This window comes from Rutilus rutilus, assembly GCF_951802725.1.
Source record: "Rutilus rutilus genome assembly, chromosome: 4".
NCBI classification, from domain to species: Eukaryota; Metazoa; Chordata; class Actinopteri; order Cypriniformes; family Leuciscidae; genus Rutilus; species Rutilus rutilus.
This window is the reverse complement of record NC_140212.1, coordinates 15,194,731-15,219,709: the sequence shown is the minus strand read 5'-3', so window position 1 is coordinate 15,219,709 and position 24,979 is coordinate 15,194,731. Positions and strand designations below refer to the sequence as shown.

The window sequence follows — 24,979 nt, the reverse complement described above, 5'->3', positions numbered from 1 at the left end:
ATAAATAAATAAACAAATAAAATGCCAGATGAGTGTTGCAGTACAGGAAATGTCAAAATGTTCTTTGCTGGTTTGACCTTCACATTAAGGCCTTTGCAATCAGTTCCTGTTCTAACGCACTTTTCTGCATGTTCCTTCCCCATTTCTCGTTCCTTTGTCACCCTATCCAGATATTTTTTAAAACCTCATCATCTTATTAGTCATTTGGCCTTGTATACTAGAAATATGTATTACTATGAAACAAAGATGAAGGTAAGTATTGTAGTATTTTGTAGTAAGACAGGGATTGTTGGGATTCAAAGCATAAAATATTTCTGAAACAAAAAGATTAGACATTTTCAGAATTCCTCTCATAAATCATGTGTCAGATCAGTAAAAATTAATTAAGAAAAAACTATTCTTATTCCACATTATGCTCATGATTTGTTCCTATAATATTTTTGTTTGTTTAATATATATATATATATATATATATATATATATATATATATATATATATATTATGCCTAAGACCTTGACAGACACAGTTCAAACTCTAAAATAAAGGTTATAGTACAGAAATAGATTATTCAGGATTGTTTGTTTTCACCACGAATAATTAGATGATTCTTGACAAAGAACGAAACTAAAATGCATAGTACTTTATTTAATATATTATTGTTAATGCAGTTATTCAAAGGTTTGATTTCAAGCCTGTTAATTAAACACATTTGGAAATAGACTGTAAAAAGTAAATTCAGTGCACTTAAGTTTCTGCTTTCACAGATCCAAGAGAAAACAACATTGTATTATTATAACACCTCACTACAAGCTCTCACACTTTACATTAAGATTGGAGTATGAAACTCATAACACAATTATAACACCCAGTGTAATATTGTCAAAAATAAACCGCTTCGGTGTCTAATACACGTATACGTTATTCCAGCCTATTAAGATTTCTGCATAAAGATATAATGTGATGAGCAGGTCCTTAAGTCAAAAGATGCCTGTATTTTAACGAGGAAGCTGTATGTTAAAAGATTAAATGGGTTAAATGTAAATACAAATCTATAGTAATCTCCATTAATACAGTAATCGAAACCACTCAATCATAAATGGGGGCTAAAATATTGACAGCATTTAATCTTGCATCAGATAAATCCTGTGACCATAGTCCGTAACATTGCAGTTGTTCAAGAAAACACACTCAGGTTCAGGTCAAATACACCTGACACCAGCAAAGGCCCCCAATTCGGTGTAATAAAGTCTTCTTACAAAAGAAATTCATTGTGATTGTGCTAAACATCAGATGGTTGCGATGGCTGTTTCAATGTGAGGGCACCAATTTGAGCTTGTAAAAGTGGGTAAGATCAGTCCATATTATCCTCTTTACTACACAATAACAGGTTCCCGCTGGTTGTTCTGCCTTTTGACTACAAAAACTTTTTGTCCTGAGATGGTCACAGCATAAACGTAGTCTTCAAACATCACTGTGGGGGGGGAGAAAAAATAAATAAATTCACACAGTTACATCAGGATGTTTATTAAGTGGTAGCTTAGCTTAACACAGAATTTGAGGATAATTTACTGTCTATAGTGATTAAAATCATGCTGTCCAAGCGAAAACATGTACGTTTCTTACCTGACATGCGTTTGAAAGGGGGCTCAGCTGTTCCGTGCAACCTGAAACGACAGGCTGTTCTGACCATCTGCATGATCACTCCTGCCGTGTGCTCGTCATTCTCCAGTTCTCCTGCGGACTGTAAGAGGACAAGATTTACAAAAGAACTTAACAAAAACAAGAGTCCACAATTAAACACCTAATATTGTCTGACATTGACCAATAGTATTGACCAATAAATTATGCATCAACCTCTCTCGCTCTCTCTATCTAAAATTATAAAATGCTTATGTCCAGATATTACATGCATACAATTAGGCTATTTTTTTGATTACAGCAAAGACCCTGTGTTATATGTTTGGACAATTATCTTATTAAGAGACACCTAAAAACCTAATATTGTCTGACATTGACCAATACTCACTCACTCTCACTCTCTCTCTCTCTCTCTCTCTCTCACTCTCTCTCTCTCTCTCTCTCTCTCTCTCTCTCTCTCTCTCTCTCTCTCTCTCTCTCTCTCTCTCTCTCTCTCTCTCTCTCTCTCTCTCTCTCTCTCTCTCTCTCTCTCTCTCTCTCTCTCTCAAATTATAAAACGCTTATGTCCAGATATTACATGCATACAATTATTTATTATTAATTACAGCAAAGCCCCTGTGTTATATGTTTGGGCAATTCCCTTATTCTTTCTTTGGATTTTTTTCTTTTCTTTGCAACTTAAGATTATCTATTCAACAACAAGTTATCTCTTTGTGTACAGTATTTGCGACAAGAAAAGTGATTAATTTGACTGCTCATTAAATGTTTAATAACTTACCGCAAGTACACCGTCCTCACTTATAACCAAATACCCAATCTGATCGGGTATTCTCTCTAAACCTTGGGTCAGAGCGGTGGTCTGCAATTCAACACAAGGCAATGCAGGAATTAAACAGTTGCAGAGATCATTTATGTTTAATAATTCCTTACAGCACTCGCTTTCTCCATCACATTATGTATAATATCACTTTTATGTTTTCCATAAGCATGCGCACAACATAACAAAACCTTTTCCTTAAAAGAAACATTAAGTTTAGACAAATGCCTCTGAAATAACAATTATATTTACCATTTTTAGGCAGTGCTGATGAATTCACACTGTCGTCTTCCTTCACACCTCGCCTCACGTGACTGACAAACAAGAGTCGCGTGTATATAACGTCATCGCAGAAAAAGATTGCTTTTCCTGTATATTTTACATCACTTTTATGTTTTTATGCTTCGGGAATGTACAACATGTGATACTATAGGCAAACGGATTAAAATGTTGCTTATTGTGACACGATTCTGCCAGTGTTTAGGCTGTGCGTGCATTATTCTGATTCAGGATCAGATTGGTCATAATCACCACGCTAAGGGCGGGTTTGATTAACACGAGGAGCACAGATCCCAGATCAGCTGTCTTAAATAAAGCGCTTACGGTCTAGTCAAAGCGGAAGTGCACTAGTCAGCTGATTAAAGCATATGATCCCTACAGGACGGGAAAACATTTCACCCTCCGATTCTGTCTTTTATTTGAGCGAAAATAAGAAAAAGTCGCAATGCCTGGACGGGGGAAATTAATCGCCGTTATCGGGGATGAAGACACATGTACCGGATTCCTCCTCGGAGGGATTGGAGAGCTCAATAAAAACCGAAAACCCAATTTCTTGGTGGTGGAAAAGGACACTAGCATCACAGAGATAGAGGAGACCTTCAAGTAAGAGACAATATTTGCAATATCTGAATGATTTAAAATCATATATTAGGCTACAATCCAAAATCAAACACGTAGCCTAAATAAATAAGAATAAATATGCCATCGTAAATATTAGTATATGGATCATATTGACTAAGGACGTTATCATTCACGATTCACGAATAAAATGGACTAGCCTCCCTATACTTTTTTTTGTAATCTATACTTTTTTTTTGTAATCTATACTTTTTTTTTTGTAATCTATCTATCGTACAGAACTTAATTATTAAACATTGATTGATTTAACCACAAATATTTAGATGGTTCCTGTATATTCCATGTATCAGACTATGTGCCAATTGCTTTTACAAGGTATTAGTATTGTAGATTGCCTAAATTTATAGTCCGTAACGTAATTTTTACTTGAATAACATCAATTGCTCATTTACAGGAGTTTCCTGGCTCGCAGTGACATTGGCATCATCCTCATCAACCAGTTCATCGCAGAGATGATTCGTCATGCTATAGATGGCCACATGCAGTCCATCCCGGCCGTGCTGGAGATTCCCTCAAAAGAGCATCCGTATGACGCCTCCAAAGATTCCATCCTGCGACGGGCCAAGGGCATGTTCTCAGCAGAGGACTTCCGATAAGTTGATACACCCATGGAGTCACAGTATGGCCTGGGTGCCTGGGTAAACAAGGGTTACTTCTTGCTCTCATCCATCTTGCTGAAGCTGGAAACCATATTGTGAGGATTATATAATGATGTGTTGTTAATGTGATGCTCTGTGACGTGTCTTTTGCCATTCCCGAAGTTTGAAGAGGAGGACATTGTTTGTAACTGCTCCTAATCATAATTGTTTAAATTGTACACAATATTATTTATAATATATATAAGAAAGAAATACATTCATTATTTTACCCATTGTGTAACAGACATTATATATTGCATTAAATTAAGTTATAAATACTGTCCCTTCAATATTTAAGCTCTGGAATGTCTTTCATTTTAAAGCTGATAATACTGCAGTACAGTAATTGACCGCTTACAAATCTGTCTCAAATTACTTTGTGTTATCTGGACATTTTTAGATCACGTATATCTGTAACTGTAATACAGTGGGCTATAAATGCATGATTTGTCATTGTGTTGGTGTACACGTTGAGCTGTACACACTGTGATGTCATTCAAATATGTTAACTTACATCTTCAGAACTGAATTGCAGTTTATTAAAAGTAATGAAGTCTGACACTCCATTGGTGTTGTGTGATGAATGTGTGTCTGATGTTTAAACAAATATAATTAAAAAAAAGTAGACGATCATAAATATAATAGTATTAATAAATATGAAAAGATACTGTAGTAAAAAAAGAACTTTCGGTTACACCTTATTTTAAGGTGACTGTTACAGTGTAATTATATATTTAAGTACTGAGTAATATTAATTAACTACATGTACTTACTGTAGGATTAAGGGTTGGTTGAGGGTTAGTTGCATGTAATTATGCATCATTTACTGTTATTACTATAGTAAGTGCATGTAACGTGTAACAAGGACACTGTAAAATAAAGTGTTACCGAACTTTCTTTTAAATTAAATCATACCACATAAATTATAAGAAGTCTCTCTGGCTTAATGCTTGTAGTAAAAATATGACATTCAGCTACACATCAGGATAATCATCCATGTTTTAAAACCACATGATGTTAGTTGTGCAATAATCATGAGAAATGAGAAACTGCTTTGGTGCCAGTTCCTGGAAATCATACTATCACCGTTTGTCACACTATGGATGTCTAACTAAAACTTAAAAACGGTTATATCTAGCTACTGTAGGTCTATTAATCGTTCTGTGGTTTCTTAGACCATCGATGTCAGCTCCCAAATATTTTCAGAATGTTGATAAGGTCCCATCACTCTAATAATATTTGTCCCTGTCTTATTCAAGGACAAAACCCACTCCGATCTGTGGGAATTACACACAGATTCAGATCCCTAAAAGATCAGTGAGGATTAGAATCATCTGGGAATTTTATATAAGCTTGATTCAACTCTGGTCTGCTTTATTGACCTTCACTGTGTTCAGTAAGTCAGTGCTGGTGTGATGAACATGTTTTCTGTCTGGACTCTCAGCTCTCTGATCCTCAGCTACACTCTTGCCCTTCCCATCCTCAATGACACAAGGTAAGATATTTTCAAGCACAAAAAAAGAGTTAATGTTGTATTTTATCCAACAAAATGTTCTACTTCCTATGATTTATTCTTTTCAACAGTGTCTCTCGTATGGAGATTTCTCCTAATATTACAGAGAGGAACTCCACAGAGTATATAAAGACCAATCCAACAAACAGGTTTAAAAGATTTCCCAATTTACACGTATAGTAAAAAAGTCCAACAAAATGCTAACCCAAATGTCTTGACTTTTCCATAGATCTGAAACAGAGATACCAAAAAGGCCTTCAAAATTCCTGTAAGTCATGCGTTTAATTCATTTGTTTTAAAAGCAATGCATATACAGTACTGTGCAAAAGTCTTAGGCATGTTAATATCATATGGTTACACCATATATTGATTTGAATTAGTTAATAGAAGTTAAATCATGAATAAATTCAATTTGTGATTTCATTTTTGAAAGCATTCTCACTTTACAGCATTTTAACACAAGTGCCAGTACTTTTCACAGTACTGTAGCTTTGCTGATAGGTTTCTTCAAGCATCTCGGAGACGTTCCCGCAGTTCTTCTGGATTTAGTCTGTCTCAGTTTTTTCTGTTTCTTCATGTAATCACAGACGGACTCGATGATGGTGAGATCAGATCATCCTGGCTGTGTTCAGACTCCTTGTGCATACACAAATCTCACTGGATTATTACAATTAATGGCAAAAAGAATGTTTGGAAATGTAAACTGATATTTCCTACTGACACACTACAGCAAAAGATAGAAATAACTGACTTAAAACCATTTTTGGGGGGGGGGGGGGGGAGACGGGGGGTGGGGGATATTAACATGCCTAAGACTTTTGCACAGTACTGTATAATAATCTATTATATTATATTATATTATATTATATTAATAAAGTCAATAAAATTGAGACATTGACAGCTTTCATGAACCCTTTTCACATAAATATCAAATCTGAAATGTCTGGTAAAATGTTACCATAAAATATAACAAATAACTTCCTGTCTTGTTCTTCCTGTGTCATTCTCGGCATCACCTTCTATCTATCTTTTTGACACACACCAGATTCATTGTATTAATGGCCTCTAAATAATTTCCTATATTAATTTATATTAATTTAAATCCTCATTCAGTATTTCTTGGTGCCTGAAATACACTTCTCTCTCATTTCAGAAGGATTTGTTTTCTGCCCACTTGTGGCATATGGAACCTGGGATCTAGGCTACAGACTGGGAATGAGATTGCTGGGGACATGACCAGAGATCCAATGGGAATTGGCAAGAAATAAAGCATGAACCTGAATGATCAAATAATGATGAAATGGTGTTTTCACTGAAAATGAGAGGACGTTTCACTAATACGTTACAGTGAAGTAATGTGTTTGGTTATCTTAGGCTTGCTGTAATTCTGTAAAAACAGGATTGATTTAGGCATGTTGTGTTTAGGCAATATATGCTAAGTCTCTATAGTATAATGATTTTAGTGACATCCAGCAGTTTATATCTGTCCACTGTAGCGGACATTTGTTTTTATGGAATTTGAGTAAAAACCTTTCACAATTTACAGACAATTGAACATTATATTTATTGCACTTAGTATTTTTATATGATTGATTTTACAAGCAGTGTAAAATGTAGACCTCGGACTTACTGTAGATGTTGTTCACCTGATGGGGAAGCACTTCAGGTGAAATAGGGTAAAAAGAAAATAACAGCATTCCTATGAAATATGATTCCAAACTTTGCCATGTGATTATTATTTTAATAAAAAACATATATTATATAGGCTATTACAAGTTGGCTATTACAAACACACCAAATGCAACACTATAGAAGGAACACCCTGTTGTTGTCATGATTCCTGTCTTGTGTGGACTTTTGTTATTTCCTGTTCTGTGCCATGTTTTGTAGTCCTTTGTAGTTTTTCTTGTTATTAGTCTCTCCAGGTGTTTCTAATTAGCCCTGCCCCCTTGTTATCTTGTTTAGCTTGTTTGCCTGTGTACTTAAACCTCTGTGCTTCAGTTGTTGTTTGTCGGTCGTTGTAGCTTGTTCCTGTTTCCTGTTCCTTGTTCCTGTTTCCTGTTCCTTGTTCCTGTCCTGAGTTCTGTTGTTTGCCCTGGATTACCTGTTTGTTTCATTAAAGTAGTGCTTGCATGTGGATTCTCTCTCTGCTTCGTCCTTGCCTGAGCGTTACAGTTGTCCATGTTTATACACGCATATAAATTACTATAAATGTTGTAATATTATTCATAACATAACTGAGACATATGTGCAAAGTATGATTTATGTATGTTTAGTGGAAGCTGATTAATTTGTGAATGAAAATGTTTTTTTACCTGCAGTGTCTTCCTTTTTATTTTTTTATTTTCCTTTTTATATGTAGTGAACATGAAATAAAATTATTATTTAACATATATTCATAATATTTATTATATGTACATTAAATTATTTCATATTTATTATTAATATTCATTTATTTTTCACTATATATATATATATATATACATACAGTGGTGGTCAGAATTAATGGCACCCCTGGTAAATATGATCAAAAATGGCTGTAAAAAAAAGAAATCTGCATTGTTTATCCTTATGATCCTTCATTAAAAAAATGCGCAAAAATCGAACCTTTCATTGAAGTAAAAGAATTGGAAGTGGGGAGGAAATCAAATTATGAAATAAATGTTTTTCTACAAAACACGTCGGCCACAATTATTGGCACCCCTATATTTTTTTAGGGTAAAATATCTCTGAAGTATATTCCCATTAATATTTACCTTTATTTAGCACACCAGGGTGACTAGGAACATGAAATTGTCCAGCTATGACTTCTTGTTTCACAGGAGTTTAAATATGAGGAAACACAAAGGCCAAATTCCCTGAATCATCCATCACAATGAGTAAAGAATATAGTTCTGATGTGCAGCAAAAGATTGTTGAGCTTCACAAAATAGAAAGTGGCTGTAAGAAAATAGCTAAAGAATTGAAAATCCCCATTTTGACCATCAGGGCAATAATTAAGAAGTTCCAATCAACTAAAGATGTTACGAATCTGCCAGGAAGAGGACGTGTGTCTATATTGTCTTAATGGACGGTGAGGAGGAAAGTTTGAGTGGCCAAAGACTCTCCAAGGATCACAGATGGAGAACTGCAGAGATTACTTGAGTCTTGGGGGTCAGAAAGCCTAAAAAAAAATGATCAAACAACCCCTACATCCCCACATGTTGTTTGGGAGGGTTTCAAGAAAAATGCTCCTCGCTCCTCCAAAAACAAACTCCAGCATATTCAGTTGTCAGACACGACTGGATCTTCAAAGGGGACTGGATTCTGTGGTCAGATGAAACAAATAAAAGGGCTTTTTGGCAGCAAACCCAGCAGATGTGTTTGGTGCAAACAGGGATAAAAAGTACCCCATGCCCACAGTTAAATAAACTGCTGGATCTTATATGTTGTGGGCCTATTTATTTGCTGGAGGTCCTGGACATCTTGTTCAGATACATGGTGTTATGGATTCTAGCAAATACCAACGGATAAAAAATCAAAACCTGACAGCCTCTGCTAGAAATCTTATAATGGGCCGTGGTTGGATCTTTCATCAGGACAACGGTCCAAAACAATGAAGCTTCTGCCATGACCATCCCAGTCCCCTAAACTGAACCCTATAGAAAATGAGTGGGGTGAACTGAACAGAAGAAGCACCAACATGAACTTGTGAATCTGAAGGATCTGGAGAGATTCTGTATGGAGGAATGGTCTCTGAAGGGTGACCGAGCTTTTTCAGTTGTGGCTCCTAAGTTGTGGAACAGCCTCCCCCTTCATATCCGGTTAGCTCAATCAATAGAAATATTTAAGTCGCAGCTAAAAACTTACCTTTTTAATTTAGCCTTTAGTTAAGGGTGGTGTACACTGTAGGTATACACTTTTATTTAGTTTTATTTCTTTATACACACTGATCTCATTATGCTGGTGGGTGAGGGAGATGTTTAAGAGTGTGAAATATGCCTTCATCCGCTAGGCTTGATATGTTCTGTTTTTATATATGTATGTCTTTTTACTGTAACTGTGAAGCACTTTGGGCAACAACGTTGCGGGTAAACGTGCTATATAAATAAATAAAAGTTGAAGTTGAAGTTGAAGTTGATCTCTTGTCAGTTATTCTCCAAACTCATCAGGCATTATAGAAGAAAACTCAGATCTGTTATCTTGGCAAAAGGAGGTTGCAAAAAGTATTTAATAACAGGGAGCCAATAATTATGGCCAGCGTGTTTTGGAGAAAAGCATTTATTTTATAATGTGATTTACCCCCCACTATCAATTCTTTTACTTCAATGAAAGGTTCGATTTTTGCCAATTTTTTGAATGAAAGATCAAAAGGATAAACAATGCAGATTTATTTTTTACAGCCATTTTTGATCATATTTACCAGGGGTGCTGTAGAATATGTGGGTGTCGTACCTATTCATAGATACACGGGAGCTGGACATTATGATGACAGGGTCAGGGGGGCGGAGTTTTAGTAGTTGTTGAGAGGCTTCATAGAGGATGACATTAAAGTGAGTTCGTCATAAAAGTTACCAAACGACTACTCTGTTTTGTGCACATCTACAGGTGCCATTAATTCTGACCACCACTGTATATACATATTTAAATATATTCACAAAAATATATATTCTAGCTCATAATAATGGATTGCAGAAGCTAACATCCTCCTTGAATAAGTTCTAGTCAGACATCTACATTCTCTAAATGTACAAAAAACACTTTTTAATCATTATTTTGGTTGTCACTTTGAGCATTGCAAATCATGAGAGGCCAAATGTGACGTATATAGTTAAAATGTGCTAACTTATATCTTGGGAACTGTGAATTGCGGTTTATTAGAAACAATGTGTTACAAATCTGACACTCTTTCAGTTTGTGTTGTTTGGTGATTGAGTATCTGATGACTTTAGTTACGACTTAAGTCTAGAGTTACGACTTCTCAAAGCTATCACCTCATTTTTAATTCATTCATTGACAAGGCATTCAGCAGGATAGTCTATAGCATGTGCAAACCACATTATGTTAGATGTCCAGTTATCACAAAAGGCATGTATGAAAACTGATTATGAAAACATCACATTGTTATTGGCCCCAGTCCCTGAAAAAATTCGTTAAAGCAGAGGATCTACAACCAAGAAACAGCTGATACATATTTGATAGACCTGTTGAATATCCAAACACACACACTTTAGATAAAAATCTAGTATTTTCCCATGTAACACTAGCAATTGATTTATTTATTATCTGTGGTGACTTATTACCTCCCTTTATACGCCAACACATTGATAAGGTCTCATCAATCCTCTCTGTCTGTCTATGTTTGTCTCTCTCTCTTAATCAAGGACAAAACCTAGTCCTACCTGTGGGAATCACACACACATATACAGATGTATAACATATTTAAAGAACATGTGAATGATCAGAGAATGATATACTTGAATCAACTCTGGTCTGCTTCATTGACCTTCACTGTGTTCAGTAAGTCAGTGCTGGTGTGATGAACATGTTTTCTGTCTGGACTCTCAGCTCTCTGATCCTCAGCTACACTCTTGCCTTTCCCATCCTCAATGACACAAGGTAAGATATTTTCAAGCAGAATTGACAAGTATAAAATAAACAATTAAAAAATATATTTTTTTTTACATCACTGTTTTTAGCAGAGGATCTTATATGGAGACTTTTCTCAGTGTCACAGAGATTATGGGACACAATAAGACCAGACTCATGGAAAATATGGAGACTTTTCCCAATGTCACTGAGAGGACCTTCATAGAGTTTAATAAGACCAATCAGACCACATACACACACACACACACACACACACACACACACACACACACACACGCACGCACGCACACACACAAACACAGTGTGAATGATGGGTTTTGGGGTGGATAATCTGGCCGACAGGATTCAAAATGTGGATGAGGAAAGAAAAAATAGTATAGAGATGTATAGGAGAAAAAGGTTACTTTTATTTGATTGTTTTAAAGATGTAAAAATTGCTTGGATTCAAAAGTGCTAACTTTCATTAGACATTTTAACATTAATGCAAGAGAGCATATAAGAATGTAGGTTCTCAACAATAATGTCATCTCTTCATACAAATGAATAAAATCATTTTTATTACAATCCATTGATTTCTTTTCTTATGTTGATGATAAAATACTGCCAATATATAGCAAGTAACGTTGCCTGTTAAAAACACAACCTAAAATAAATGGCAAAAATAGATTTTTTTTTTCCACATGGTATCCAAATAAAACTCTATATTGAGTTCTTGACTCAATTGACTCAAAAAGGTTCTGTATAAATGATCACTGTATTACGGTGACGCATTGCTGCCACATACATATTATTTTTTCCTCCCAATTATGTCGTAATAACGAGATCTTATGTCGTATTAACGAGATCTTATGTCGTAATAACGAGATCTTATGTCGTTTTAACGACATCTTTTCTCGTAATAACGAGATCTTATGTCGTTAAAACGACATCTTTTTCTCGTAATAACGAGATCTTATGTCGTAATAACGAGATCTTATGTCGTTAAAACGACATCTTTTTCTCGTAATAACGAGATCTTATGTCGTTAAAACGACATCTTTTTCTCGTAATAACGAGATGTTATGTCGTTAAAACAACATCTTTTTTTGCCCTTATAAGGACATGTGTAGTCATGTACAAAATATGCCTTTATCCACATAAAATTGACAGCCTGTTGCGCCTTTATCACACGTTCAAAAAGCTTAAGCAAATATAGAAGCCCCCAATCATGCAAAATTAATCAATGAGGCCCTTTTTTGAAAATATATTTTATATAGGCTAGGATGTTTTATATTTTATATATAAGTTTTTTTTAATATGATATATTATATAGGCCTAATAAGATTTATTTTTGTTAATATGCTATATCTTCATTACCTAGAGATATAATTAAACAAAAAGTAGTCAAAACACATCTAACAGAACATAGCCTAAGTTGTTTATTTTTTACAACATTGTGTTCTTATTTTGTTTAATTAACGAAATGTCAATCTTCGTCTTTATAACAGAAGATACAATACAATACAAAAATCTTCAAGATAACGGATTGTCACCTTATAAACAGTCATTTTTTAATGGAATAATACACCCTTATAATAAAGAAAAAGCTTCAGTGATAAAGAATATGAACGCAATGCATTTAATTATACGTTAAGCGTTTTCCTTCCATAGAAACCCTTTATTATAAAGAAAATAGGTGGCTCTTAACGTGTCTTTCTATGGGAGGATGGCATTGCGGTGCACAGCAAATATTCAATGCATTCAATGCAAATATTCAATGGTATTCAATGCAAAACAAAAATGAAAAATACAAGTAGCCAATAAAATAAACAAATTATTGTGGCATTAATTAGCCCATAAACAATATTTATTTTAAAGCCTAAACGAATTTGTTTAAAGAAAAACACCAGCGTTGGGCGTTTATCTGTATAGGCTAAGTGTTTCAGCCGCCCTTTTCAAACTGCCGCAATAAAATGCAACAGAATTTGATTAGTTAAACATGAAGAGGATTATCCGTCTGTCATGGCCGCTCGCTCTAACGTAACCTAGATAAATGTTTGCTATTATGAAGCGCATATCCGAGTGTTTGTGCAGAGTATGGAGCGCGCACTATGACATGGATGGAGGCGCCGGTGCCATTACTCGCATTTTCCTATCAACAGTGGAAACAACTTAAAATACTCCATCATTTCTGGTCATACAGAAAATAATAATACATCAGTCGCAACTACTTTTATTTGTGTAAACTCACAACAACAAGAAAACGGTGTGCTTTTGTAAAATAAAATAAAACAAACAGGGCGCGCTTTCATGATCTCTGAATTGGAGCGCGCCTCAAAAATGACCTGAAAAACAGTGTATAGACAAGCCTCACAGACATGAGAAATATAACTATAAAGTTTTTTTTTTTTTTTTAAATGTCCACCAACGAAAAACAAATCCAATCGAAAGCAAATACGGTACCATCTGATAATGTAATCCTGTCTGTATGAAAGGCGCATCTAGGCTACATTACAGCGGAGATGTATGGAGATACAGTGCAGGCAGCAGCCTACACTGAAAAGAACATTAATTTAATTAAACAATTAAAATGCTTCGTTATTTTTTTTCAGATACATTTATTATATCATTAGCCTACTTTTGCCGGCGCTTTGCGGCAAGTTTAATGCTTGCGCTTGAGCGCGGAATATAGGCTATAGCCTACATGCACCCAGCTTTGAATATAAACGTGCGATTAGTCCTAATTGCTTAAATGAATGACTACTAGTCTAGAAAAATCCTTTAGTCTATGGCAACTCTAATCAATAGCCTACAGTTAATATTTGACATTATTTCATTAGTAATTAGTATCCAGCTCTTCACATTTAATTAGTTGAGCTAGCATAATTAATGAACTAATAAAAGAATAAAAGAAAATTTTAATTAAGATACTAACCATATATTTCTATATAGCATTGCTTATTCCACCACACAAAGGACTGTTTATAAGGTGACATCCGTTATACATGTGAAGATTGTAGGCTGTATCTTGAAGATTTTTGTATTTATTGTATTGTATCTTCTGTTATAAAGACGACATTTCGTTAATTAAACAAAATAAGAACACAATGTTGTAAAATTTTCTGTTTTGTGTTTTGACTACTTTTTGGTTAATTATATCTCTAGGTAATGAATGAAGATATAGCCTATTAACAAAAATAAATCTTATATATAATATATTATATATAGGCTATATATAAAAAAAACTTATATTTAAAATATTTTCCAAAAAGGGCCTCATTGATTAATTTTGCATGATTGGGGGCTGCTATATTTGCTTAAGCTTTTTGAACGTGTGATAAAGGCGCGATAGGCTGTCTGGATAAAGGCATATTTTGTACATGACTACACATGTCCTTATAAGGGCAAAAAAATATGTCGTTTTAACGACATAACATCTCGTTATTACGAGAAAAAGATGTCGTTTTAACGACATAAGATCTCGTTATTACGAGAAAAAGATGTCGTTTTAACGACATAAGATCTCGTTATTACGAGAAAAGATGTCGTTAAAACGACATAAGATCTCGTTATTACGACATAAGATCTCGTTATTACGACATAAGATCTCGTTATTACGAGAAAAGATCTCGTTAAAACGACATAAGATCTCGTTATTACGAGAAAAGATCTCGTTAAAACGACATAAGATCTCGTTATTACGACATAAGATCTCGTTATTACGACATAAGATCTCGTTATTACGACATAATTGGGAGGAAAAAATAATATGTATGTGGCAGCAATGCGTCACCGTACTTAATGATGATTACATAATACTTTGATGTTTAATGGGTTATTTCAATTTTAAGTAGCCCAAAAATGTATGGCTGATGAAATCTGTCAAACATAACTTTGTGAAAGCATCAGTATAAGGTCTCATCAATCTTCCCTGATGTCTTTTAAAAATATTTGTCCCTGTCTTATTCAAGGACAAAACCCACTCTGGCCTGTGGGAATTACACACAGATTCAGATCCCTAAAGACTGATGAGCATTTGAATTATCGGGGAATTTTATATAAGCTTGAATCAACTCTGGTCTGCTTCATTGACCTTCACTGTGTTCAGTAAGTCAGTGCTGGTGTGATGAACATGTTTTCTGTCTGGACTCTCAGCTCTCTGATCCTCAGCTACACTCTTGCCTTTCCCATCCCCAATGACACAAGGTAAGATATGGTCAAGCAGAACTGTAATGTTGTCCACAAAAGTGACCAAATTCTGCTTCATTGAGATGTATTTGTTTTCAGCACGGATTCTTCTATGGCATTTTTTCCCAATTCCACAGAGGTCAAGGGAAACAGGTACGAAACGAGGGAAACGCACACACACACACACACACACACACACACACACACACACACACACACACACACACACACACACACACACACACACACACACACACACACACACACTTGACAGAACAGAAACAGTGTGAATGAGTTGAGATGAGACTCGGACAGAGATCCAATGGGAATTGACAAGAAATAGAAGAACATGAGCATGATCCTGAATGAGAGAATTCCAGTGCTGTCTTTATGGTATTTTCTCAGCAACATGAATGTTTTATTTGTGTTTTTTTTTTTTTTTTTTTTATCAAAATATGTTCAAATTCTCATTGTAATGTTGTCCACAAAAGTGACCAATTCTGCTTCATCAAAAAGTATATATATATTTTCTTTTAGCATGGAATCTTCTATCTTGCCCAATTTCACAGACCAGGGAAACGGGTATACTATACACATGCTCACACATACACATAGGCCTACAATGTTTCATAAACAACACTTTTATTGAATAAATGGTTTAAGTGAACTGATTTGTCATTTCTTAATTCTTAGTTAAAATGTAATTACAAATGTGTGTTGACATAGGCTATGTATGTTACAAAACATTGTATTATTTTCTAAACCAATATGCGATCAAAGAATTCAACCTCACGAACACAATTCTGAACGTAAATAATTATGAAATTGTGTGTGTCTAGATTTGCTTGTTTGTTATACAGAAATGCTAGTAAAATTGACCGGTTTGTTTTGTTTGTCTTTTTAGGTCACGTGGTGGCGTGCCCTTTATACTGTAAGAATTTATAATTACCATGACAAGATTGAAATGTGAATGTTATGAATGAGTTTATGTCATTCACATGAGTACAATGCAATTAAATTCCTCCTGGTAGCCCAATTTCTTCTTAGATAAACGACTATATGCATTCCAATGGATGCTAATATTTATCTTACAGCGGCTGCAGAATGTGTCTACTTCCTACCTGTAACGTGCACAGACTGCCCAACAGGCTTCAGACTGGGGATGAGAAAGCAGGAAAGCTCACACAGGACCCATATGGGTCAGGGAAAAAATAAGAGATGTACAAGAGAAAAAGGAGAAAAACTTTTGATTGTTTTTAGATAGATTTAATTGCAAAATGTCTATCCTTTGATTCAAAAGTACCAACTTTCATTTGAGATTTTATTATTCATGCAAAATGAGCAAATATATAAATGTATGTTATCAACACTTTGCTAATCTCATCTCTTCACACCAATGAAGAATAAAATCATACTAGCATTGATTCATTTTCCTTTCTTTCTTTAAATAAAAAATATGCATCTAAAAAGGAATCTGTTTAACTAAAAGTTCGTATGTTCAGTAAAATGTCTAGGCTGCACAATTTCATATATATTTCAATTACTCACAGTAAAGGAAACAAGAGATTGTGGCAAATAAATGTAAAGCTGCACCTGCATTAGATTACCAGAAGAGGGCCCCATACTATTAGAACACACACACACACACACACACACACACACACACACTTTTTTGCATTTCAGTAACAAAATATGCTCAAATTCTCATTGTATTTTTTTCCACAAAAGCGACCAATTCTGCTTCATGAAGATGTATTTGTTTTCAGGAGTGAATCTGTGCAGATGACTCCCACGTTTGAGGGAAACAGGTACACACACACACACACACTTGCAATGTTTTATGCATTTCAGTATCAAAATATGCTCGAATTCTCATTGTAAAAGTGGTTCTCCTGTCTTTTGGAAATATTCATAAAAACACTTTTATTGAATCAAAGTTTTAAGTGAACTGATTTGTCATTTCTTAATTAAAATGTTAACACTGTGTTGACATACGTATGGTACAAAACGTATTATCGTCTAAAACAACATATGATCAAATAATTCAACCTCGAATCTAAATAATTATGACATTGTGGGTGTTTAGATTTGTCTATTTGGTTTGCTTGTTTGTTATACAGAAATGCTAGTAAAATTTTGTTTTGTTTGTCTTTTTAGGTCACGTGATGGCGTGTACGGTGGTCCTAGGTAAGAATTTATAATTAACATGACAAGACTGAAATTTGAATGTTATGAATGAGTTTATATCATTCACATGAGTACAATACAATTAAATTCCTCCTGGTAGCCCAATTTCTTCTTGGATAAACGACTATATGCATTCCAATGCACGCTAATATTTATCTTACAGCGGCGGCAGAATGTGTCTACTTCCTACCTGTAACGTGCACAAACTGCCCGACTGGCTTCAGAAAGGGGATGAGAAAGCAGGAACGCTCACACAGGACCCATATGGGCCAGGGAAAAAATAAGAGATGTACAGGAGAAAAACTTTTGATTGTTTTTAGATAGGCTAGATTTAATTGCAAAATGTCTATCCTTTGAGCCTTGCTTAGATTCAAAAGTACCAACTTTCATTTGAGATTTCATTATTCATTCAAAAAGAGCAAATATATGTAATGTATGTTATGTATGTAATGTATGTTATCAACACTTTGCTAATCTCATCTCTTCACACCAATGAAGAATAAAATCATACTAGCATTGATTCCTTTTCCTTTCTTTCTTTAAATAAAAAATATGCATCTAAAAATGAATCTGTGCAACTAAAAGTTCGTAAGTTCAGTAAAATGTCTAGGCTGCATATTTTCATAAATATTTCAATTACTCACAGAGGAAACAGATTACGGCAAAATAAATGTAAAGCTGCACCTGCATTAGATTACCAGAAGAGGGCCCCATACTATTAGAACACACACACACACACACACACACACACACACACACACACACACACACACACACACACACACACACACACACACACACACACACACACACACACACACACACGCACACTCTGAATGTGTATGTGACATACTGATGCCATCTAAGCAGTGGCACAGCTGGCACTAGCTCAAATTCTTGTTGTACATGCAGTACTCATGTCCGGTAATAGGCCTATTCTTAAATGACTTTTGAATAGAATCAGTTTATATGTAAACTGATATGTCACAATGCTTAAAATGTAATTACATTTGTTTGCCTCTTTTATCATTTAATATAACACTTTTTAACTTATGTCACACAACATTGCATCACATTCTAAGTCTGCAAAAAAAGTATCCAAGCACTTTTGATTCCTTGTATTATTCCATTCTGAATCATTGGAACAACAAAGACTTCAACCTTGCAAGCATAATTCTGAGTGTATCCTCTATGATAATAAAACACATATTTGTGTGTCTGGATTTGTATTGATTGTTTGTTATACAGAATTGCTGGTAATATTGACTTGTTTTTGGTTTGTTTCTTTTTATTTCAATTTTGCGTAGCCCAAAAACGCATATTTTCATAAATACAGTGGCGGTCAAAATTGATGGCACCCCTGATAAATATGATAAAAAATGGCTGTAAAAAATAAATCTGCATTGTTTATCCTTTTGATCTTTCCTTCAAAAAATTCGCAAAAATCTAACCTTTCATTGAAGTAAAAGAATTGAAATTGGGGGGTAAATCACATTATGAAATAAATGTTTTTCTCCAAAACACGCTGGCCATAATTGTTGGCACCCCTAGAATTTTTTATGAGAAAAATATCTCTGAAGTATATTCCCATTAATATTTACCTTTTTTAGCACACCAGGGTGACTAGGAACATGAAATTGTCTAGCCATGACTTCTTGTTTCACAGGAGTTTAAATATGAGGAAACACAAAGGCCAAATTCCCTTATTCATCCATCACAATGAGTAAAACCAAAGAATATAGTTCTGATGTGCAGCAAAAGATTGTTGAGCTTCACAAAATAGAAAGTGGCTGTAAGAAAATATCTAAAGAATTGAAAATCCCCATTTCCATCATCAGGACAATAATTAAGAAGTTACATATATATATGAAGTTATATATATATATATATAACTTCATATAAATATATAAATTGGTATAAATTCTATATAAAATGTAACTTTGTGAAAGCATCAGTATAAGGTCTCATCAATCTTCCCTGATGTCTTTTAATAATATTTGTCCCTGTCTTATTCAAGGACAAATCCCACTCTGACCTGTGGGAATTACACACAGATTCAGATCCCTAAAGACTGATGAGCATTTGAATTATCGGGGAATTTTATATAAGCTTGAATCAACTCTGGTCTGCTTCATTGACCTTCACTGTGTTCAGTAAGTCAGTGCTGGTGTGATGAACATGTTTTCTGTCTGGACTCTCAGCTCTCTGATCCTCAGCTACACTCTTGCCTTTCCCATCCCCAATGACACAAGGTAAGATATGTTCAAGCAGAACTGTAATGTTGTCCACAAAAGTGACCAAATTCCGCTTCATTGAGATGTATTTGTTTTCAGCACGGAATCTTCTATGGCGTTTTTTCCCAATTCCACAGAGGTCAAGGGAAACAGGTACGAAACGCGCGCGCACACATACACACACACACACACACACACACACTTTTTGCATTTCAGTATCAAAATATGCTCGAATTCTCATTGTAAAAGTGGTTCTCCTGTCTTTTGGAAATATTCATAAAAACGCTTTTATTGAATCAAAGTTTTAAGTGAACTGATTTGTCATTTCTTAATTAAAATGTTAAAATGTTAGCCTATGTGTTGACATACGTATACAAAACGTATTATCGTCTAAAACAACATGCAATCAATTAATTCACCTTCAAATCTAAATAATTATGACATTGTGGGTGTTTAGATTTGTCTATGTGGCCTGCTTGTTTGTTATAGGCCTACAGAAATGCTAGTAAAATTGACCGGTTTGTTTTGATTGTCTTTTTAGGTCAAGTGATGACGTGTACTTTGTTTTTATGGGGTAAGAATTTATAATTAACATGACAAGACTTAAATGTGAATGTTATGAATGAGTTTATGTCATTCACATGAGTAGGGTATGGGAAAACGCCCCCCACCTGTTTTTCCCAAAATAACCACTAAAAGTAGTCAATATAGGTTTTTACTGTTGCTATGCACTACGTTGATAATGGGGATATACAAATCTCTATGGAGAAGCTGACACCAGCAACATATTTGAAGAGAAGAGGATTACATGGTAAATGCTATAATTTTCAGATATTAGTGTATTATATATTATATGTATATATTAGTGTAAATATATGTTATTTATAAGGAATATAATTATATTAAAGTTTCTCTCTATCATAATTACTATAATAAAATATTTCTGTCTATCAAATCCTTTGTTTTACACTTAATGCAGTATAACTAGGTGGTAAAATCAAAATATTTGAACAAAACATAAAAAAATTACCTCAAGTGAACATTAACTAGCTAGCTTGCTAGCAAAGTTAGCTCACTGATGGAAGGTAGTTAAATTTGGCTATTTTGGACATTGCTGAAATAAATATTAATATATATACATGTTTATACATTACTTGCCTTTTACTTTCAGAGATTAAAAACTATTTTCTGTTAATTTTGCTGTTGATCTATCAAGCAAACTTGTTTGTAAGAAAGGGGGCATTTTACCCCACCTTGGGGGGCGTTTTACCCCACCGCTGGGGCAAAACGCCGCCTTTGTACAAAAATATTTTCAGTCAAAATGCTAATTAATTATGAAGGCTGAGCAATTTTAATATTTGGTGAATAACTCCTGCCATAGTCACTCAAAACCGGGATGGCAATTCTAGTCACATTTATGTTTTGTTTCACTGTAATGTCACATTTTCCTTAAGGGGGGCGTTTTCCCCCACTCTACCCTACAATACAATTAAATTCTTCCTGCGGTAGCCCAATTTCTTCTTGGATAAACGACTATATGCATTCCAATACATGCTAATATTTATCTTACAGCGGCAGCAGATTTTGTCTACTTCCTACCTGTAACGTGCACAGACTGCCCAACAGGCTTCAGAAAGGGGATGAGAAAGCAGGAACGCTCACACAGGACCCATATGGGCCAGGGTAAAAATAAGAGATGTACAAGAGAAAAAGGAGAAAAACTTTTGATTGTTTTTAGATAGATTTAATTGCAAAATGTCTATCCTTTGATTCAGAAGTACCAACTTTCATTTGAGATTTCATTATTCATGCAAAAAGAGCAAATAATGTATACATATGTTATCAACACTTTGCTAATCTCATCTCCACACCAATGAAGAATAAAATCATACTAGCATTGATTCATTTTCCTTTCTTTCTTTAAATAAAAAAATATGCATTTAAAAATGATTCTGTGCAACTAAAAGTTCGTAAATTCATTAAAATGTCTAGGCTGCATATTTTCATAAATATTTCAATTACTCACAGTAAAGGAAACAAGAGATTGTGGCAAAATAAATGTAAAGCTGCACCTGCATTAGATTACCAGAAGAGGACCCCATACTATTAGAACACACACACTGTATGTGACATACCGATGCCATCTAAGCAGTGGCACAGCTGGCACCAGAAGACATTTCACCATTTTATGTGCACACAGCTCAACTGTATCAATCTCCTCCGGTGGACAGGTTTTATGACATCATTTGAAAGCTGTACAAATAAACAGTGTAACAGTGAAGCGGTCAAGCTGTGAAATTCTGAAGGTGTTCAAAAGGGCTCATCATTAGAAATGAAGACATAATACAATAAACTTAAATTAATTGAAATTGACTATCCAGTATCTCACAAGTGCAACTTTATATCTCATAATTGTGACTTTATATCTTACAATATGACAATTTAGAATTTAGAAAAAAAAAATACTTTATTTCTTGGAGTTGTGACTTAATGTTTTGCAATGTAACAACTATTTTAAATATTAACTATTTTCTCACCACTTGTCAGAAAGGAAGACAAAAAAAAACATAGAAAAATCAAGAAATTTGGTTAGTGCTGAACATCTTTCTTTTACCTTGTCTTTATCGTCTTTATCTTAAATCATACAAAATCATAATATGGTTGTAACAACAAGGTAAATGTTCCTCATTTCAAAGACACAAGATCACAAGGCATCACTGGAAGTTTCGGATTCCAGATTTACGAGAAAGAGCACTATGAAGAATGAGTTTTGGCCGATTAGTTCCACCCCTTTTCCAACCTTCTGAGCGATTCCAATAATTCTGCTGCCACTCACACGCTGAGAACCAGGGAAGAGGACAAGCAGATTTAGTGAATATTGAGTTCTCAGAAGGGAAAGACACCATTATCTGTGATTACTTTAATCAGAGGGTCTTCTTCATCATCAGATTCACTCGTCAATCAAAGGTGGATGTGACACGTCATGTTGCTTATGATTATCAGCTTCCTATAAAGAAAAGGAAAGAGGCCTCAAGTGGATCATGTGTGTCCTTGGAAAGACCTATTCCAACTATACGTTCATCCTTCCTCTGCAAAGGAGGACACACACACACACACACACACACACACACACACACACACACACACACACACACACACACACACACACACACACACACACACACACACACACACAATGGTGCTGCTCAACTGTGTTGTTGGCCTAAGGTGGTTTGCTGGTTTTAAGAAGGTCTATCTGGTCTCCTATAGGCTACATTCACACAGTTAGTGTTTGGGATTGAAAAACGTATTTAATAACAGGTGGGACTCTTGAACTGATGTCAGTAAACAAGTAAACAAATGTCAGTCCCTTTTCTGTTCTTTTACACAGCTGTGAATATCATCTGTAACTATAGTGACGGCGACTAATATAGCAAAGTCCATAACACGAGTACGTCTCATTACAGATTACATCTTAAAGGAGAACTTGGTAACTTTTTTAACGTAATAAAACTGTCTAGAAATCATTTGGATGGTTAAACAACCTGTTCTGGTGATATTGGTGACTTTCCCCGCTCCCCCCAGCGTTCCCAGGCGGAAAACCAACCTTGCAACTTGGGGACTACCAGAGCCCGTCTACGGAGAGCCTGTCCACTCCCTATTTAGCCCTATTGTACCGAATTTTGGTTGTAGTACCACCAGAGTTCCACTGGGGGCGCTCGCCATGAGTGCAGAATCAATGGGAGTCAATGGGGCTAGACGGCTAAATTTGTCTCTTTCACCCGATTGCCGTTGAGAAATCTCAGATGTGATTGTAGATTTTGCAAGTTCAACATGGGTTTTAGGTCGAAAGTTGAATGAACGAGTACTTATGTCGTTTTGATTTCTTACAGGTTGAGTTGTTGTTGCCCATAACACGCTAGCATTCTGCTAATGACGTCAGCATTCTGACGTCATTGACATTTTGAAAGACTTTTTTAAAGCAAATAAGTGACTCTAAAAAATCTAACACCCAGCAATGTGTAATTTCTTTGCATCTCCTTTCGAATACAACATTCAAATTACTAGATAAAAAATTATATCCTGAGAAAAGTGGATTTTGAGGGGTATACCGCCATTGACCTCCATTCATTCTGCACTCGTCCTGTGAGCGCCCTCATATGGAATCGGAGTGGAACTGCAACCAGTTCAGAAGCCGGAAGTGTAGTGAGAGTGAAACTTCTCGCCATATTAGACATTCTCTGGGACTACCGTCCCAGCAAGATAGAAATTGGAAGTCTCGTGAGAAGCGAGAACGAGAATGAGAACGAGCGCGAAACACAAATTGCTTTACGGCAATTCGACATAAACAAACACGCATGTATGATGTATTACCAGATTACCCACCTCGGTAGACATAGCTCCACACGATACAGTTGGCTTGCTCCGATCAAAACAAACGCACATGAGCAGCGGTAGAGAGGGGGCACTGTACGGCATGGATCTAATAAACTTGGGTACGACATGTATGTAGACTGTGCGATGATGACACCTATTGAATCGTAGGCTATGCAAGTTAGTATAGGAGAATAAAACGTCAGCAAATGTGGTTTTTATGTGCGCTGAAAAATGAGGAGGAAGCAAAAGAGGATAATATGGATGCGGCCATGACTAGGGAAAAGAGGCCAACTTAGCATGCCAATTTTGCAAAGTAGTTTTAGGTTTTAGCGCCATGTCGCATTGATCAATGCACCATTTAATGTCATGCTAGTCCGTAGACGTAGGTTGGAGCAGGAAACACACTGTGAGATGATCATGCTAAATTTCTGACATTGTCAACGGCCGTCTTTGAACCGTCTATGTATGACGTGGGACCATCATTTAGGAGCCACGACCACAGGAATCGCCACTATTTGTCATCTTTCATCTGGGACAGCCCAAAACCGTACAATGTGTACTGGGCATTAAAGCACTGTTCGATTTTAGCCACGATTCCCAAATGAGAAAATCCTGAAAGATTCCTCTGGTCCTGGGCCAATTATTATTTTTTTCGCTAGTTTGACGTTCGCCGAGGACTGATTAATGACCATTGCAAAACGTTTTTTTTTACTTCAGACAAAATTCAGGCAATGTCAGAAGTTTTGAGGCACAAACCTGCAGTGTGACTAATCCTGGTACGACAACTGTCAAATCAAAAATTATATATAGCGCAGAAACTGATGCCGCAATTAGTGAGACAACAAACCACCACTTGCTCCACACATTTTTTTTCATTTACTTTTCAAGAAAAGCCATGCT

At 35.4% G+C, this 24,979-nt stretch overlaps 4 protein-coding genes across 6 annotated transcripts; 3 read left to right on the top strand and 1 right to left on the bottom strand.

Annotated features, from left to right (window-relative positions):
- Window positions 1–626: 626 nt before the first annotated feature.
- On the bottom strand, window positions 627–3,148 carry lamtor4 (late endosomal/lysosomal adaptor, MAPK and MTOR activator 4). Its single transcript, XM_084407486.1, has 4 exons — window positions 2,709–3,148; window positions 2,418–2,498; window positions 1,625–1,742; window positions 627–1,472 (listed from the first exon to the last, which is right to left on the bottom strand). Exons 1-4 carry the CDS (start codon window positions 2,709–2,711, stop codon window positions 1,375–1,377), a joined length of 300 nt encoding a protein of 99 aa, XP_084263612.1. The 5' UTR covers window positions 2,712–3,148; the 3' UTR covers window positions 627–1,374.
- atp6v1f (ATPase H+ transporting V1 subunit F) lies at window positions 3,078–4,576 on the top strand. Its single transcript, XM_084407483.1, has 2 exons — window positions 3,078–3,338; window positions 3,769–4,576. Exons 1-2 carry the CDS (start codon window positions 3,181–3,183, stop codon window positions 3,968–3,970), a joined length of 360 nt encoding a protein of 119 aa, XP_084263609.1. The 5' UTR covers window positions 3,078–3,180; the 3' UTR covers window positions 3,971–4,576.
- A 583-nt stretch (window positions 4,577–5,159) lies between these two features.
- On the top strand, window positions 5,160–7,662 carry LOC311290055 (uncharacterized protein). The gene is made up of 4 exons (XM_084408358.1): window positions 5,160–5,507; window positions 5,597–5,674; window positions 5,755–5,793; window positions 6,679–7,662. The coding sequence occupies exons 1-4, from the start codon at window positions 5,428–5,430 to the stop codon at window positions 6,791–6,793; spliced, it is 312 nt and encodes a 103-aa protein (XP_084264484.1). The 5' UTR covers window positions 5,160–5,427; the 3' UTR covers window positions 6,794–7,662.
- A 7,383-nt stretch (window positions 7,663–15,045) lies between these two features.
- On the top strand, window positions 15,046–17,977 carry LOC311288667 (uncharacterized protein). Of its 3 annotated transcripts, XM_084406176.1 has the most exons (7): window positions 15,136–15,299; window positions 15,381–15,434; window positions 15,819–15,863; window positions 16,186–16,212; window positions 17,048–17,089; window positions 17,439–17,468; window positions 17,632–17,977. In XM_084406176.1, the coding sequence occupies exons 1-7, from the start codon at window positions 15,220–15,222 to the stop codon at window positions 17,750–17,752; spliced, it is 399 nt and encodes a 132-aa protein (XP_084262302.1). In that variant the 5' UTR covers window positions 15,136–15,219; the 3' UTR covers window positions 17,753–17,977. The 3 variants fall into 3 exon arrangements, with proteins under 3 accessions (XP_084262303.1, XP_084262302.1, XP_084262304.1); XM_084406177.1 differs by lacking the exon at window positions 15,819–15,863 and having other exon boundaries at window positions 15,046–15,299; XM_084406178.1 differs by lacking the exons at window positions 17,048–17,089; window positions 17,439–17,468; window positions 17,632–17,977 and adding an exon at window positions 16,376–17,009 and having other exon boundaries at window positions 15,142–15,299.
- The last annotated feature ends 7,002 nt before the right edge of the window (window positions 17,978–24,979 follow it).

What these genes read in the sequence shown, in the direction of transcription:
- atp6v1f (XM_084407483.1), top strand. Translation starts at nt 3,181, where the DNA reads ATGCCTGGACGGGGGAAATTAATCGCCGTTATCGGGGATGAAGACACA. An exon ending in GAGATAGAGGAGACCTTCAA is followed by an intron (nt 3,339 to 3,768) that starts GTAAGAGACAAT and finishes GCTCATTTACAG; the next exon opens with GAGTTTCCTGGCTCGCAGTG.
- LOC311290055 (XM_084408358.1), top strand. Translation starts at nt 5,428, where the DNA reads ATGAACATGTTTTCTGTCTGGACTCTCAGCTCTCTGATCCTCAGCTAC. An exon ending in CCCATCCTCAATGACACAAG is followed by an intron (nt 5,508 to 5,596) that starts GTAAGATATTTT and finishes TCTTTTCAACAG; the next exon opens with TGTCTCTCGTATGGAGATTT. An exon ending in AAAAGGCCTTCAAAATTCCT is followed by an intron (nt 5,794 to 6,678) that starts GTAAGTCATGCG and finishes CTCTCATTTCAG; the next exon opens with AAGGATTTGTTTTCTGCCCA.
- LOC311288667 (XM_084406176.1), top strand. Translation starts at nt 15,220, where the DNA reads ATGAACATGTTTTCTGTCTGGACTCTCAGCTCTCTGATCCTCAGCTAC. An exon ending in ACAGAGGTCAAGGGAAACAG is followed by an intron (nt 15,435 to 15,818) that starts GTACGAAACGAG and finishes ATTTTCTTTTAG; the next exon opens with CATGGAATCTTCTATCTTGC. An exon ending in GGTGGCGTGCCCTTTATACT is followed by an intron (nt 16,213 to 17,047) that starts GTAAGAATTTAT and finishes ATTTGTTTTCAG; the next exon opens with GAGTGAATCTGTGCAGATGA.
- lamtor4 (XM_084407486.1), bottom strand. An exon ending in GTGAGGACGGTGTACTTGCG is followed by an intron (nt 1,743 to 2,417) that starts GTAAGTTATTAA and finishes GTCCTCTTACAG; the next exon opens with TCCGCAGGAGAACTGGAGAA. An exon ending in CCCTTTCAAACGCATGTCAG is followed by an intron (nt 1,473 to 1,624) that starts GTAAGAAACGTA and finishes CCCCCCCCACAG; the next exon opens with TGATGTTTGAAGACTACGTT.